Below are 15,810 nucleotides of genomic sequence, written 5' to 3'. Positions count from 1 at the left end.
TTGATTTAAGCTTCTCATGTATTTCTGTAAATTGACATAAGTGTCGAATTTATTCAAATTTTTTACAGGGGCATATTTTAACCCTTTATCTAGGACTTTCGTCTCTTCCTTAGTCAAAGGTATACCACTAATATTAAATATGCCTGCTCCTATTGGGTTTTGTTTCTTTTGGAGGCGTCGACCTGCTCGTCGTCCTCTTTGTCTTTTCTTTTTTCCCCAGATTGTTTTCCAATTGATCCCCTGTACCCCCATAGGGCACTGGGTTTCTCTAAAAAAACCTCTGGGGGATTTTTTACGGCTGGCGGGTAGAGCGGGGAAAACCTGTTCATGGTGGGAATGTCGTATGACGTGGAGGGAATCCCATATAGCTGAATTGAAAAAGAAACTGGAATCACTTAAGGACTCTCCTGAGTTCAATCAATTAGCTGGAGAATTAAAGAAAAAATTGGAAAAAACCGATAAAGAGATCCAGGAAAAGAAGAGAAAAAAGTTTATTCGTGACATGAATGACTATAGAGGGAATGAGGTCTTTAAATGGCAAAAGGATCTCCAAAGTAACTCTATAGTACCATCTCGGGATAGTACCCCGGAGAGAGTAGACATGACACCCCCTGTATGGAGCAGGGCACCACCTGCTCCTGCAAGATTGGAATCTTACAATAGTCCTGCACCCACCTACCATCCCCCACAGAGGGGTAATGGAAGGGGGAGAAGAGCAGGAAGAGGTGGACCTAGAGGAAGAGGTAGAGGTCAATGGAGGAACAATGGTGGCCCTTATCATCAGACGCAAGGCAATAGTGGTCCATATCAACAGGCATTAAGGAATAATAATGGCCCGCTTTTGCAAACACAAGGGACCTTTAACGGTCCCCACCATTTAGGGCAAGGGAATTGGTATCCCCAAGAACCTAGGGGTACCCAGGGTCAACCGCATGACAGGAGAGTGGAGTCAATTTATGACTCCCCTCGTCCCTCCACGTCATACGACATTCCCACCATGAACAGGTTTTCCCCGCTCTACCGGCCAGCCGTAAAAAATCCCCCAGAGGTTTTTTTAGAGAAACCCAGTGCCCTATGGGGGTACAGGGGATCAATTGGAAAACAATCTGGGGAAAAAAGAAAAGACAAAGAGGACGACGAGCAGGTCGACGCCTCCAAAAGAAACAAAACCCAATAGGAGCAGGCATATTTAATATTAGTGGTATACCTTTGACTAAGGAAGAGACGAAAGTCCTAGATAAAGGGTTAAAATATGCCCCTGTAAAAAATTTGAATAAATTCGACACTTATGTCAATTTACAGAAATACATGAGAAGCTTAAATCAAAAGAAGTATTTCCTATCCAAACCAGATAACCGCCCTATGAATAGCGAGAGAACACATTATTCCATGTTGAGAAATAAATCGGTGTTCAATCCACCCAATAAAGACAGCAAGTATATGGAAGTATTTAAAAATCTGGTATCACAAGATCTAGAGCAACTAAAAATAAGAAAAATCCAAGACCCCCAATGGATTAAAAAAGGGATTGCAAGCCTGGAAGCCAATAAGCAACTGGTAATTAGACCAGCGGATAAAGGGGGCGGGATAGTTGTCATGAGTACAGAATACTACAATAACGAAATGACAAGACAACTCTCTGACCCGAATACTTATTCCCGTTTAAGGGGTAATCCGCTAAATACATATAAAAAAGAACTTGATGTATTGATTAAAAATGGATTGGATGAAGCTATTTTAAATAAGAAAGAAGCAATGTACCTGAACCCTATTTCCTGTCGAACTCCCATTATTTACTTTCTCCCAAAAATTCATAAGTCTGTAGAGAAACCTCCGGGGAGACCCATTATTAATGGGATTGACTCCCTGAGCTCCAGATTGGGCCAGTATATTGACGTTTATTTGCAGCCATTGGTTACCCGCACGCCGGCATACATAAGAGACACCAAACATGTGATCCAAGATCTACAATCCCTTCCCATTACAGAGAACTGCATTCTAGCAACTGCAGATGTGGGCTCTTTATATACGATCATAGGCCATGATGCGGCTATGAGGGCCGCATCATGGGCCCTGGATGAATCGGAGCTGGAAGAGGATCATGTAGAGTTCATATTGGAAAGTTTGGAGTTTTGTCTCAAACATAATTATTTTTGGTACGCAGGAAACTTTTTTCTACAAACCAAAGGCGTGGCGATGGGGGCAAGATTTGCCCCCAGTGTCGCCAATTTATTTATGGCCAAATGGGAAGCAGAAGATATCTTATCTCACAGACCTCCAGAACTCATCTTTTACAAAAGGTTTATAGATGATCTGATTATGATTTGGGATGGTGATATGGATTCTTTTAACCTTTTTAAAGCTAAAATGAATTTTAATAATAAAAATATTGTTTTAACATGGACAGAGAGCAAAGAAAAAATACAATTCCTTGATTTAGAGATTTTTATTAAAGACGGTCAAATACACACTAGAAATTTTTTTAAACCTACAGACCGCAACTCTTACCTTTCTATGGACAGCTGCCACCATAGAAATTGGCTCTTCAATATTCCAAGGGGACAGCTGATCCGAATCAAGAGAAATTGCTCAAACGAAGATGACTTTGTTGCACAGTCCAAAATATTAGTAGACAGGTTTCAGCAAAAAGGGTATGATATGGAAAAAGTGTCTTCAGACTTAGAGAAAGTTTCTAGATTAAATAGAATGGAACTTTTAAGTAATAAACCAGCTCCATCCAAGGAGGCCAATAACAATTTCAAATTAGTGTTGGATTACAATGCTCAACACAAGCAAGTTGAACGTATTGTAAAAAAACACTGGGGAGTCCTTAAACAAGACAGAATTTTAGGACCCCACCTCCTGGAGAGACCTGGCTTCATTTATAGGAGAGCACCTATTCTGAAGGACAGGTTGGCCCCGGGGGTGATAAATCCTCCTGTACAGAAGAAAAATACAGTATTTCAGTTCTTGTCGGGCTTTCACGCATGTGGCAGATGTGGTGTATGCCAACAGACAAGAAAGAATGTAAAGAAAAGGAAGTCCTTTATATGTAACAGCACAGGCAAAGAATATCGTATTAAAGATCTCATAACTTGTACCACGATAGGGGTAGTCTATATGATGGAATGTGGGTGTGGACTCCAATATGTGGGACGGACCTCCAGAGCCTTAAATGTAAGGATAGGAGAACACATTGCAAATATAAAGAAGGGGGAGGTTTTACACAATGTGTCTAAACACTTTAAAGAATTCCATAACAAAAAACCACATACATTGAAGTTCTGGGGAATAGAACATGTCCAGCCACATTGGAGAGGAGGAAATTACATTCACCAGTTAAGCAGGAGGGAATCCTTCTGGGTGTATGAGGCCAAGGTTCTGGCACCCAGGGGTTTAAATAAGGATTTTGACCTGAACTGCTTCATTAGCGACAAATAAATTAATGGCCAGCATTGTATCATGTATTATATTTATCTGGGTATATTCGCTTAATTTTAGAGGAATATTTTAATATATTTTTTATAGAGTAATTGATTGTTATTGATTTTTAATGATTTTTAATGATTTTTAATGATTTTTAATGATTTCCGAATGATTTTTAATGTTATTGGTTTATTTTGAATGATAATATATGCTTTTTATGAAAATTGGGTATAGAATATATGTGACTATATCATTATATGTTTTAATGTATTTAGTGCATTCCTGAGAGAGATCGGCATCGCCACGCTGTATCCGCTATTCAGTAGACCTTTGTATTATATTAATAGTACTGTTTAGATCCCAATTATTACCCCAATCATTATAATAGCTAGGGACACCGCCGAACGAATGCCTGGTTCGGAGGTTCCGGTGTCTCACATTAAGCTAAAAGGAAGGGGAGGGACTATGACCCGCTGGCCAATCCACCGGAGCGCTCACATATTTAGAGCGAGGCTTGACACGCACAAGCCACCCCTACCGAGGAAGTCAAAGGAGCATCACGCTCGACGTAACGCGTATAGGGGGGGCGGAGCGTGCGTGGCCGACGCAGATCGTTTCTCCGGAGCACTATCTACACTACATGTCAGCAAAGCAGGCACGGCTGAGTGCCCTGCAAATGTGAGTTTGTTTATTCTCTTCAATAAAGCTGATTTATCTATATATATACGGAGAGCACTAGATTTTGTCCCATTCTTATCCCCACATATATCTTGGAATCCCTGGAGCTACACAGTAGAGAGGCCCTTTCCTGGAAATCCATTATCCATGCTATGTGATTGCTGGCCCATTTGGGTCTGATGGGAAGGTGAGAGGCTTATCTGTCTGGTGGAGGGATTCACTAAACGGTGCTCACAATATTCGTTGTTTATCACGATTGGATCACATTTCAGTTGAACACTGGGACTTTTGGAGATTTCTTTGATTGGAGCACTAGCACGATTATGTGCCTTATGAACTGTTTTTCATCTATTATTATCACATATTATCACTGTTTTATTTGTGTGATTTCTGGCGCAGCACATTTTTGTATTATTTGTATGGTTTGTGATTTGTGAACACGATTGGTGTTTGCTGCCGGATTAGCATTTACACACTTTAGTATATATTTTTCCACATTATATTCACACACATTAGTTTTGTGTTATATTTTGGTTTGCGCTGATAGTTTTTCTGGTATTATATCTTAACCGTGTGCCTTGAATTATGCATTCTGAAGACTACCAAAGAATTCTGAGAGGCAATGTAGGTGCCAGGGTCAAAAAGTTGGGTCTCCGTCAGAGGTTATGGGTCTCACAGCAGAGCAATGATCCAAAGCACACATTAAAAAGCATCCAGAAATGGTTTAAGACAAAGCACCAGGGAGTCCTGAACTGGCCACCAGTGAGTCCAGATTTAAATCCCATAGACCACCTGTGGAGAGATCTCAAAACAGTAATTGGTAAAAGGAACCCTTCTAATCAGAGAGACCTGGAGCAGTTGGTGAAAGACAAGGGGTCCATAATTCCAGTAGAGAGGTGTAAGAAACTCATTGATGGTTACAGGAAGGGATTGATTCCAGTTATTTTTTCCAAGGGGTGTGCTACCAAAAATTAAATTGAGGGTGCCAATAATTTTGTCTATTCCATTTTTGCGTGGGATGTTTTAGATTTGTTTTTTTGTTTCTCCACTTTTTTTTGTGTCACACCAATACAAACAAAAGAAACAATGCATGAGAATGCCTAAGCATTTATAATTGCAACAATTTTCTGGGCAAAGTGGTGCATTATCCAAAAGAAATGCAGGGGTGCCAATATTTTTGGCAGTGACTATAGGTTTTATTTTTAGCCTTTTAACCGCTTGCCGACTGCTCACAGTATATTTACTGCGGCAGTCAGCCCCTCACAGGCAGAGTGACGTAGGTCTACGTCGCTCGCCTGTGAGGCTATGGGGAGCGAGCGTGCGCCCGCGGAGGCGCGCTCCCGCGCCGTCACGGACCCCCCGCGCGTGTGACCAGCGGACCCGATGTCCGCCGGTCACTCTGCGATCGGCGGGGGAGAGGGAGAATGTCAGGCAGCTTGTGTAAACGAGCCACCTGTCATTCTCCTCGCTGTAAAAACACTGATCACATGGATCTACTATGTAGATCCGTTGATCAGTGTCCTTACAGCTCAAGCCACAGCCAATCACAGTAGAAAGCACGCCCCTAGGGACACACACAGCCCCTCCCTCCCAAATAAAGTTAACCCCTTCACTACCAGTGTATTTTTACAGTAACAGTGCATATATATAGCACTGATTACTGTAGAAATGTCACTGGTAACCCCAAAAGTGTCAAAAATGTCAGTCAAGGGTCCGATCTGTCCGCCCCAATGTCGCAGTACCGCAAAAAAAATCGCAGATCGCCGCCATTACACGTTAAAAAAAAAACACCAAAAATGACAGAAATCTTTCCCTTTGTTAGTAAACGCGATAACTTTTGCGCAAACCAATCAAAATACACTTTTTGCGATTTTTTTTACCAAACATAGGTAGCATAAAACAAATTGGCCGAAAATTTTAAAAAATTTTGATTTTTACATTTTTTTTGGGGGGAATTTCATATAAAAAAATGTGAAAAATATTGTTATTTTTGCAAAATGTACGTTCTTTTTTTGTTTATAGCGCAAAAAGTAAAAATCGCACGGGTGATCAAATACCACCAAAAGAAAGCTCTGTTTGTGGGAAAAAAAGAACGCCAAATTCGTTTAGATACAGCGTCGCACGACCGCGCAATTGTCTGTTAAAGTCACGCAGTGCCGAATCGCAAAATACCCCCTGGTCGTTTAGCAGGAAAATCCTCCGGGGCTTAAGTGGTTAAACTTATTGTCCATGGGAATATACTTTGCAGTGAGTTAACTTACAGTTCACATACTGTTTTGTAACACCACATACATTTCCTATAGATAACTATTTGCTTTGAAAATTGGCAAACTAATTCTCAAGTTTCACCCCCACATAGACATCAATGGTATTAGTTTTGCAATTTTTAGACTTTATGTTGGGTTTGATGTCCCCAAACTGAACCCTGAAACATTCACTCATCTATATATTTTGATATAAAACAAAAAATAAATAGATACAATAATATGATAGACAATATCAATAATTATTTGTTCGAAGTGAATGTACCCCCAAAACATTTTTAGTTTTGGAGAAGTGAGAAGTTTGCACTCTTCTGAGGTATTTACACCCATCTGTTTACCTATTACAGGAGACTATTTACCTTTCCCATTTGCCCTGATGACCACTATCATCAGTACTGAAACTTATGGAAAATCCAAAATGATGCATTGTCATCAGAAGTCTCCCCAATAAGATAGATAACAAAAACACTGAGCATTCTTTTCTCTATCCAATTGATACTCTTTGACATGACCCCTTCTTGGGTTATCCTGCTTAAATTTTGCATTTGTTTTAATTTGGCAGTAACATACCCGCTCTAGCACAAAGCAAACTGACAAACATACTGTATGAAAAACATTTGTGAAAACTGAGCTGTGAAAAAAGTGTTGTTGTATAGTTCAGCTTAGAAATTACCTTAAAAACTTTACACATTATTTCATATACGGTAAACTTTTTCTCCGCTCGCATCCAGTCCCACGTAGTAACCTTAGAAAGAAAATAGCAGTCTGACTATAGAACTGTAATATAATGAATATGATAACATGACTATATACAGAATAGAAATTATTATACAGTAGCTTTAGAAATAATTACTAATATATGTGCTTACAATATTTACTTACGGGAGGTGAATTAAACTTAAAAAGTGATGAGCCTCTTAATGCCAGAAACTTTGGTGTGTATAAATGGTCTTGGCGATTGTCTTGCTCCCGCTCTTCAACCCAACCCATGTATATTATCTGGAAGGAAAAATTTGTAATTATAAGAATTGTGTCCAATGCACAAAAATTGTGGAGTTTTAGGAAATCGTAAGATATTTAAAAATGAATGAAAGAAATAGATATTCACATACTATTTACATTTTTATTACACGTTTCAAATATTTTGGTCATACATAGAAACTATTCTCCAGAGCAAATCTGGACAAAAAAGTGTGATTAGGATTATGTTATTAACAAGAGCAAAACTAAACAAACCAACACTAAGTATTTTTAACAGAACAATTTATTGCCCCAAAGGACCAGTAATACCATACTGTATATTGTTGAATTTATTTTTGCATATATTCATCCACTGTTGGATGTGTTGGGGAAACTCATTTTAAGGGTATCAATTTGCAAGCTAAAACAGGAATTGTAGTACTCAGGTAATGTACAGTATTTGGGAAAAAAATACATCGAAATAATACACATGCCTAGGGGACATATGTTGCCCTTCCAGTGCTCCTTGCTGCAAGGGCCAGTTATAGGTGGGGGCAGTGGCCATTTGTATGTGTTGTTGATATATAGGTCAGGCAACGCACTGACACCTTTGCTGCCATAGTGCTATGTGCTAAGTGTTCAGTGTGGCCCTGCACCTTTAAGGAGGGGTGGGTTCCCTCCGGCTCACCTGCCCTCTACCTATCCATTAAAATGCATGTGCTTCCACTGTGAAGACTCTTAGAAGTTAGAGCTAGGGACTACAAAAAATGGGGTGCCTTGACAGGGCTGTAGCTTATGCATGTATTTGCAAATGTATACAGACCAAACCCCTGTTTTAATGCATACTGTTAGACGGGTCAATTTGGTTGGTTGCAAACTGGTCGGTAAGTTGAGTTTGGAAATTTATTTGGTTTTATTTGACATAAAATGCCCTTCCAGTGCTCCTTGCTACAAAAGCCAGTTATAGGTGGGGGTAGTAGCCATTTGTTTGTATTGTGCTGAAAACTCTATTGAGAGTCAAAATCACACCTTCCCAATACCTACAGAGTTTAGGCCACCACTACAGGAGGTGGATTAGAGTGCCATGATTACATCTGTTGCAGCAGGGACCATTGCGTAGGCCAATTCTGTAAAAGAATGACAGCCTACAATAGACTCTATGTAGAATAAGTATGTAGAATAAGTAGTTGGGTCAGTCTATGTGAGGGGAATGTGATGTCAGCTCAACAAACTGTAGAACAGTCTCCCAAAATGTCTCCAGAAATAGGTCCCACATCTTTTTCCCCATTTTGTTTACATCTACTATAATATACCACTGCATGACGAACAATAAGACCCCGTTCACACTGGGGCGATCCGACTTGCCGGGGCGACCTCACAGGTCGCGGTGCGCAGCTGCGCACCGCGACCTCGGAGCGGCCGGCACAGACTTCATAACATTGAAGTCAATGCAGGTCGCTCCAGGTCGCCCCAAAGAAGCTCCGGACCCTTTTTCTAAGTCGGAGCGACTTGTGTCGCTCCTATTAGAACGGGTCCACAGCTTCTCTATGGCAGGCGACCTACGGCGACCTGTCAGGCGACCAGGTCTTCTGACAGGTCGCCCCAGTGTGAACGGGGTCTAAACTGAAATCCAGGGTTTTTTGTTTGTTATTCAGTAAACACCACAAAATAAACAATTTACCTCTATTTAATTTATCCTAGATTTGGACAATTGCTGATTACTACAGAAATGCTATAGACTGCACTATATTTCCAGTGCTGCAGGGATGAAGATCTGTGGCTGTGACAGTGAAAGACTCCCATTGTTGCCCTACCTCTCCTCTCACCTTTTCCATTCACATAAATGTCATAGGGTGTTTTGTGAACAAACAAGGGGGGGGGGGGGGTTCTGTCATTTATATGCCCCTCTGCTCCCAATGTCCATTCATGGGGGATGCCTTGTATTCTGTGAAAAAAAAATCTAGAAAGCTTTTTCATGAATGGACAAGGTAAGAGGAAAGTGAAGATAAATGATGGGAACCTTACACTGTCACAGCTGCAGTTTTTCATTTTCACAGCACTGGAAGCATAGTGCTCTGTTTAAGATCCAACATTAGAGCATCTATGATTTTTTCAGTAACCACTAGCCATTGAGGCATAGGATAGTCATAGTTAGAACTAACCTATTTAACTTGCAGTGCTTACAAAAATGCTCCTGTAGGTCAGAAATGATATTTTTTGAAGAATATCACACAGGCCAAAGCACACACAATCCAGGAACCCAAAACAACAATCACAACTCGCTTAACTAAATCCACACCATTTATTTGGGTGCATTTGTCTGTTCATCTCAAAGACACTGCATATTTCTAGTGTGCCAGGTATCCTGGAGCTGCGTACAGCAGCTCATACACATGATTGGGTGAAGGAGGCTGTACGCATATTTGGGTCACTATTTGCACAACCTACACCTAAAGCATGTTCAGTGCATTCAATCTGTCCACTATATTATACAAATAGCTGCGTACTTCCACCCATTCATGTCTAGGGGCAGCTTTATGCAGCTCTAGAACATCCATCACACCAGAAATACACAGCGTTTTTATGCTGTGCCATTTAGTAATATAAGCCACACTGTCTAACAATCTAACCATAGCAAGGTCTGATTTTCCAGTGTAGCAAGTATAAAAGCTTGATTTCAATAGAACATTTTGAGTATGTATTGTCACTAGGGATGATCGAACGGTTCGGGTCGACCATCGGTTCGACCCGAACATTGACTGTTCGAGGTTCGCCCGAATTCCAAACTTTTTGCTGAAAAAGTTCGGAATTCGGCAACCAGAGCCGACTAAAATGCAATGGGACAGGAACTGGGCTTTAAAAGCCCGTGATTGGACCAGAACCATCAGTAAAAGCCAATTGAGGGGGCAGGAGAATGCTAGGAATGTAATTGGAGTGACTAGGGGGTCCAGAGGCCAATCATTAGTGAATACGCCCCCCAGTATATAAGATAGCCCCACCAAATCTCTACCATTTTAATACAGGGCTGTGGAAGAGAGTGGAAGCAGTTCTGTTACTTCTGCCCTCAAAGTGTCATTTAGCAATTATTAGTGTGAGGAAAGGGATATCTAGTGTAGTTAGGGTACTATTTTCCACTATAGTTAGATTTAATAATCTAGTTTCTGTAGGGAAAGTGTTAAGTGTAAGGGGACCTTAGTGTAGTGTAGGGTTAACTGTCTCTGACTACTATGGCAGGGTGACAAAACCCTTCCATGTCAGGGTGACCGCTATAGAGAAAAGATCATTTCTCTTAGAACACTTATAGAACTGGATAGTGGCTTCACCCCTGTCACCCTGCTTTTTGTTGCAGGCGTTTATAGGGCTTTTTTGAGGACAGGTGTGTTTTTGCAGCAGGCGTTTTTTTTTGGGGCATTTTTTGGGGGTCTTTGGAGGCAGGCAAAACATCTGAAATTCTGTATAGGGGTGTATATACACACACACTTATATGTATTTATACACATACACACATATAGGTGTGAAAGGAGAGAAGCCATATGGGTGTTAATTATTTCATTAGCGCAAGTATAGTGTTCTGCTACTTTCACACCTATATATGTGTATGTGTATATATACATACATGTGTGTGTGTGTGTGTGTATATATATATATATATATATATACCCCTACACAGAAGTTCTGATGTTATGCCTGCCTCCAAAGACCCCCAAAAAATGCCCAAAAAAACGCCTGCTACAAAACCGGCAAGGTGTGAAAATAGCGGAGCCACTATCCTGTTCTATTGCAATTCTAATACAAACGAACTTTTTTTTTCTGGTTCTGGACATGCTACAGAGAAACTTCACAGGTACACTTTTTAGACCCCCCAGACACTAAATCCAAAGAAATCTCATTTTTTTTTTCAATAATTTTTTCAATAATTGGCTCTCTATCAAAAATGACAATTTTTAAGAACTTTTTTGTGTGATTAATAGTCCCTGGGGCATGACCCAGAACCCTAGGCACTTTTTAGGGGCATTTATTGGGTTTTAGGGCTTCAAAATGGTGTTTTTTTGATTACCGAAATTCGGGTCCCATTGATTTCAATGGGGTTCTGAAATCCGGGCCGAACTTTTGGGATGTTCGGGTGTTCTGGTCGAACCGAACTTTTGAAAAGTTCGATCATCCCTAAATTTGTCACTCTATACTCAATTTTGTATTTCTCTTTTACAGAATAAAAGATCTACTCCAATCAATTTAAAAAAATAAAAAAACTTTAGTGTTGTGTGTAAAAATTATTATTTCACGATTCATGAGAATCTGGCTCTGGGTAACAAAAGACCAGGACATAAGTAGGGTTGGTGGCAAAGAACATAATCAGCCTTTTACAATAAACTGTTTTTGCTCCTAAAGTGACCCACTGTATTCCTTTTGCTATTCTAACAGTGAATGTGCTGTTGTAAACTTTATTGCTCACTTTTATGCCACAGCTCTATAGTACTCCTAATAAAGCAGCTGTGATCAGCTGTGTAAAAATTTACTTTAGCCTAATGTGTCTGACTAGATTCAATGACATCATCCCTCCAATCCTGAAATTATTTTTAATATTATTTTTTCTTTTGTTTTTGTTTACTATTGGCTGACAAACAAACTGTCAACCAATATACAAATATAAATTTCAACTAATTGAGAAAAGAAAGATGATGTGATGGTATCTGGGCAGACCTACTACATAGACATACTGTGCTATCCTGAACATTTGACTTCTGAAGTGAAAGTGAATTTTTAAACAGAGTTTGACAACTGCAGTATTATACCTCCCAACCATCTCGGATTCTCTAGGACTGTACTGTTATTTCAACAGAATACCAACATCCCGCTGATTTGAGCTGTGCATCAAACCCGAGTCCCATAACCCTTCTTACAGGCACTTGGCTCACATAGCCAGACAGTTAGTTGTCGGCTGGGAGGATCCTATCTTTGCTGCAAGATACGTGCTGCACACAGAGGGCAGCGCTGCTTCTAGTATGGGGGATGGAGTTTACTAATCTTCTGTTCCCCGGTGTGCCAGCTTAGAAAAAAACGACCTACTGTATGCGGAAAACACTTGTGCCTTATGGCCTTCTCTTGCATGTGGACAGTCAGCTACAGATGTGTCTTATCACACTGGAAAGGGAATACATGCAGGCGTTATGAATGATAAGCTATAGGCATGGACATATTCAGATTAGCCACTCCAGGTATTATGAATAGTTATGCTGAATGCAGTCAGGCATGAATTACATGCTACAGTGGATAATGGAGAGCCAATAGGCAGGTTATGGGTAGCTGAATTGAGGCTGCAAAATTTTTTCATCGAATTGCATTTGAAAGGTAAACTTTGCATGCCATTCACAATGAATAGCACTGCACAAATGCACATATAATGCATTTCTGCAACACCCTTGGGTAGATGGGCCTTTGCTGACTGCCAGTGTCTGCTGGGAAGGGGAGGGGGTGGAATTAATCCACGATCCACCAATGGCCAGAAAGAGGTGGGAGGAATTTTTCTCGCACTAACCACCAGTGTATCGGGAGAAGGGATTCTTCCTCACACTGATGCAGATGCTTGCACTAACGTTGATGATGGGAAATCCTATCCTCTGCTTACTATGGTCATTTTTTTCTTCCACCAGCTGCCAAGGCTTTTGTGTTTTTGCCTCCCATTGACCTCCGAAGCCAGGATATTTTTGCTTACCATAGACCAGCAGGCAGGAGTATGTTACAAAGCCTGACCTTTGCACTATGCATCTTGAGATGTTTATTCCACTTCTAATCTCTGAATTCTATAAGCTATGTTGTAAATTACATACTCCTGGCTGGTGCATTATATTTGGTCTTACTTATGTTCCTGTATATAGTTCTGACTACTGCACTCTGTAAGTTATGTTGTACAGTACACTACAAACTTTGGACTGCTGCACTCTATACACTGTGATTTATGCAGGCGTAGTCATCACCGCTGCACTGTGTATAAAAATAACCCTGACCACAGTGTTTATTGTCTCAACAGTTGTTGGTTGATATGTAGTCCCCATTTATTTAAATGAAGTTCTCCTTTAAGGTAGGGTAAAAAAAGTGTAGCTGTCTGCTATATTCTGTGCAGAGAAAGACATACTGCATGTGTAATGAAAAGTAAACATTTTTAAATACTATCTTTCGTGCTGAGGTTTATGTGTATCTGTAAGACTTGCATTTGTGTTACTGTATTTAGGGAGTAATGTGTGATTACAAGGACTGTGGCATATACATGAGTAGGCTCAGACTCTTTTTAAACCATGCCCAATTTTTAGCATCATTTTTAAAGTCTACATAAGTTTCTGCATGCCCAGGTCCTCATTTCTCTAAGGCAGGGGTCTTCAAACTATGGCCCTCCAGTTGTTCAGGAACTACAATTCCCATCAGGCCCAGTCATGTCTGTGAATGTCAGAGTTTTGCAATGCCTCATGGGATGTGTAGTTCCGCAACAGCTGGAGGGCCGTAGTTTGAGAATTCCTGCTCTAAGGTGTCCCTCTTTCTCAAGTTCCAGAGTTGGAATGTATGCAGTAACCCATACCACCCAAAAGACACCAACCTCAGCAGAATAAATTCTGATTGGCTGCTATTAGCGCCTGCATTTTTTTAATGAAAAATTAAAATAAATATGACCGTATGCTAGCTTTTATATTGATTATAGATATAAAAGATATATTATTGCTTGGGTACCAATATATTGTATATTGTAAGGGCACTAATGTTCCTTTCATGTTCACCGCAGAACATCACAGTGTTTCATTTTGGAATTGCTTTAGTGATCTGTCAAATGAAATGTTGTCTTACTATAAGCAACAGCAGACTTTACTGCATTTTTATAAAAGAAAAGTCAGTTAAGGCACATATACTAAAAACCTTTGTCACACCAGATTACTTTGAGGATGACAAATTAGATGCCATCACTGATGAAGTGGAGTATGAAGTGCCCACCAGGTAATTTAGCTAAAGGGCCTCTGCAGATGTGGAAATAATCTATTTTTTCCGTGATAAAAGCATGTTACGCTCCCAGAGCAACATAGTGATGAAATACTGTAAAGAGATGATTATGTGATACCTTGGAGGCTTTATGGTGAGATTAAAAGTACTTTTACAATAAGTGAATGGAAACTCTAACTTAACTATATAGAAAATGCAACAAATGAATGGAACTCTCTAGCTAAACCAACATACAGTATCTTGCTCTTTGGTTTCTTTTTGAGAAGGGTGCAGGTCAGAGCTGGTAGCCAGTATGCCAACTGCCCGTCAATAGCCTTTAATATCTCTCCATTTAGCTTCCTCATATATAAGCAACCAAGAAGTATATAAAACTACTGCTATTTACCAAAATGCAGTATTTATTGCAGCTTGATTCACCTTTAAAAACCAGCCACATGTGGACACCACTCCAAATTTTTCAGATTCCAATTTAGATTTAGAATACTTTATTAATACCAAAGATACATTTTTCAGATGTTTCAAATGAATAAATTAATTATTGCTACAGCAAACAAAAAATATTGTAGGCAATTGTGTACTTCTATCCTTGTGGCAACAATGTTGGGAAGGCACTTTTCTGTTCTTGCATGACAGTGTCCCTGTGCACAAAGACAACTTCATAAACAACAACATATAATAAAGTTTAGTGTGAAGGAACTAAAGTGGCCTGCACAAAGCCCTGACCCTAACCCTACTGAGATTCTTTGAGGTGAATAGGAATGTTGATTATAAGCCACTCCCCTTGTCCAACAGTATCTGAACTCATAAATGTGTTATGACTAAGTTGGTGGCTGTTAAAGCTGCAGGGGGTGGGGGAAGGCAACTCCATATTAATGTTAATGGCTTTGTAATGGGGTGCCCAACAATAAATATATGCAATAACCTGTACACCAATGGTATTTGGAAAGCCCCCCAGAAATATTCAGCTTGTGTGATTGACATGCTGATTTTACCAGAAGTCTGCACTAATACACAAGTTCAATTTTGGGCATTTCCTGCAACAAAAATGTTATTTTTGGTAAGATACTCTCAAAGGGAATCACGGCTAAAGTGATTCAGACGCTGCCACTTAGAACCCTGCAAGTGCAGCAGCTAATTGATAAATATAATGTCACTCCCATTCACATTCACTTTGACCATGGACACACACAAACACACAGCTATTTCTTCAGAATAACAAACAGTAGGAATCTACAGCAAAGTTTTTAAGATTCTTGCAATGTACAGAGATCTCCCAGAGGGGAATGCTGTTTTCTCAAAAAAATCCCCCAAAAAAACGGAGTTACCCTTTAATGACACAGTTCTTGTTTAAACAGAAAATCAGGTACCTCTCCATACAGTAACATCGGGAATATAATGGTGTACCTCATACCATACAGAAATAAACCTTTTACCATACTTAACAGTGGAATATGCCACTGCATGGTCAAGGCATACAGTAAGCAGTGTATCAAACAGA

The 15,810-nt window shown here is 40.0% G+C and overlaps 1 protein-coding gene across 2 annotated transcripts in view; it reads right to left on the bottom strand.

The window, feature by feature from the left end:
- SNTG1 (syntrophin gamma 1) overlaps window positions 1–15,810 on the bottom strand; it is a 914,265-nt gene that overhangs the window by 30,627 nt on the left and 867,828 nt on the right. For both annotated transcript variants that reach the window (XM_082259744.1, XM_082259745.1), the window contains 2 exons: window positions 7,251–7,367; window positions 7,042–7,113 (listed from right to left, as the gene is read on the bottom strand). In XM_082259744.1, the coding sequence (XP_082115870.1) occupies window positions 7,042–7,113; window positions 7,251–7,367 (189 nt within the window). The remainder of the gene's footprint in view (window positions 1–7,041; window positions 7,114–7,250; window positions 7,368–15,810) is intronic.

Source organism: Pelophylax lessonae (genome assembly GCF_965119305.1).
Source record: "Pelophylax lessonae genome assembly, chromosome: 5".
NCBI classification, from domain to species: Eukaryota; Metazoa; Chordata; class Amphibia; order Anura; family Ranidae; genus Pelophylax; species Pelophylax lessonae.
The sequence above is the reverse complement of the archived record's forward strand: the minus strand, read 5'-3'. Positions and strand labels throughout refer to the sequence as shown.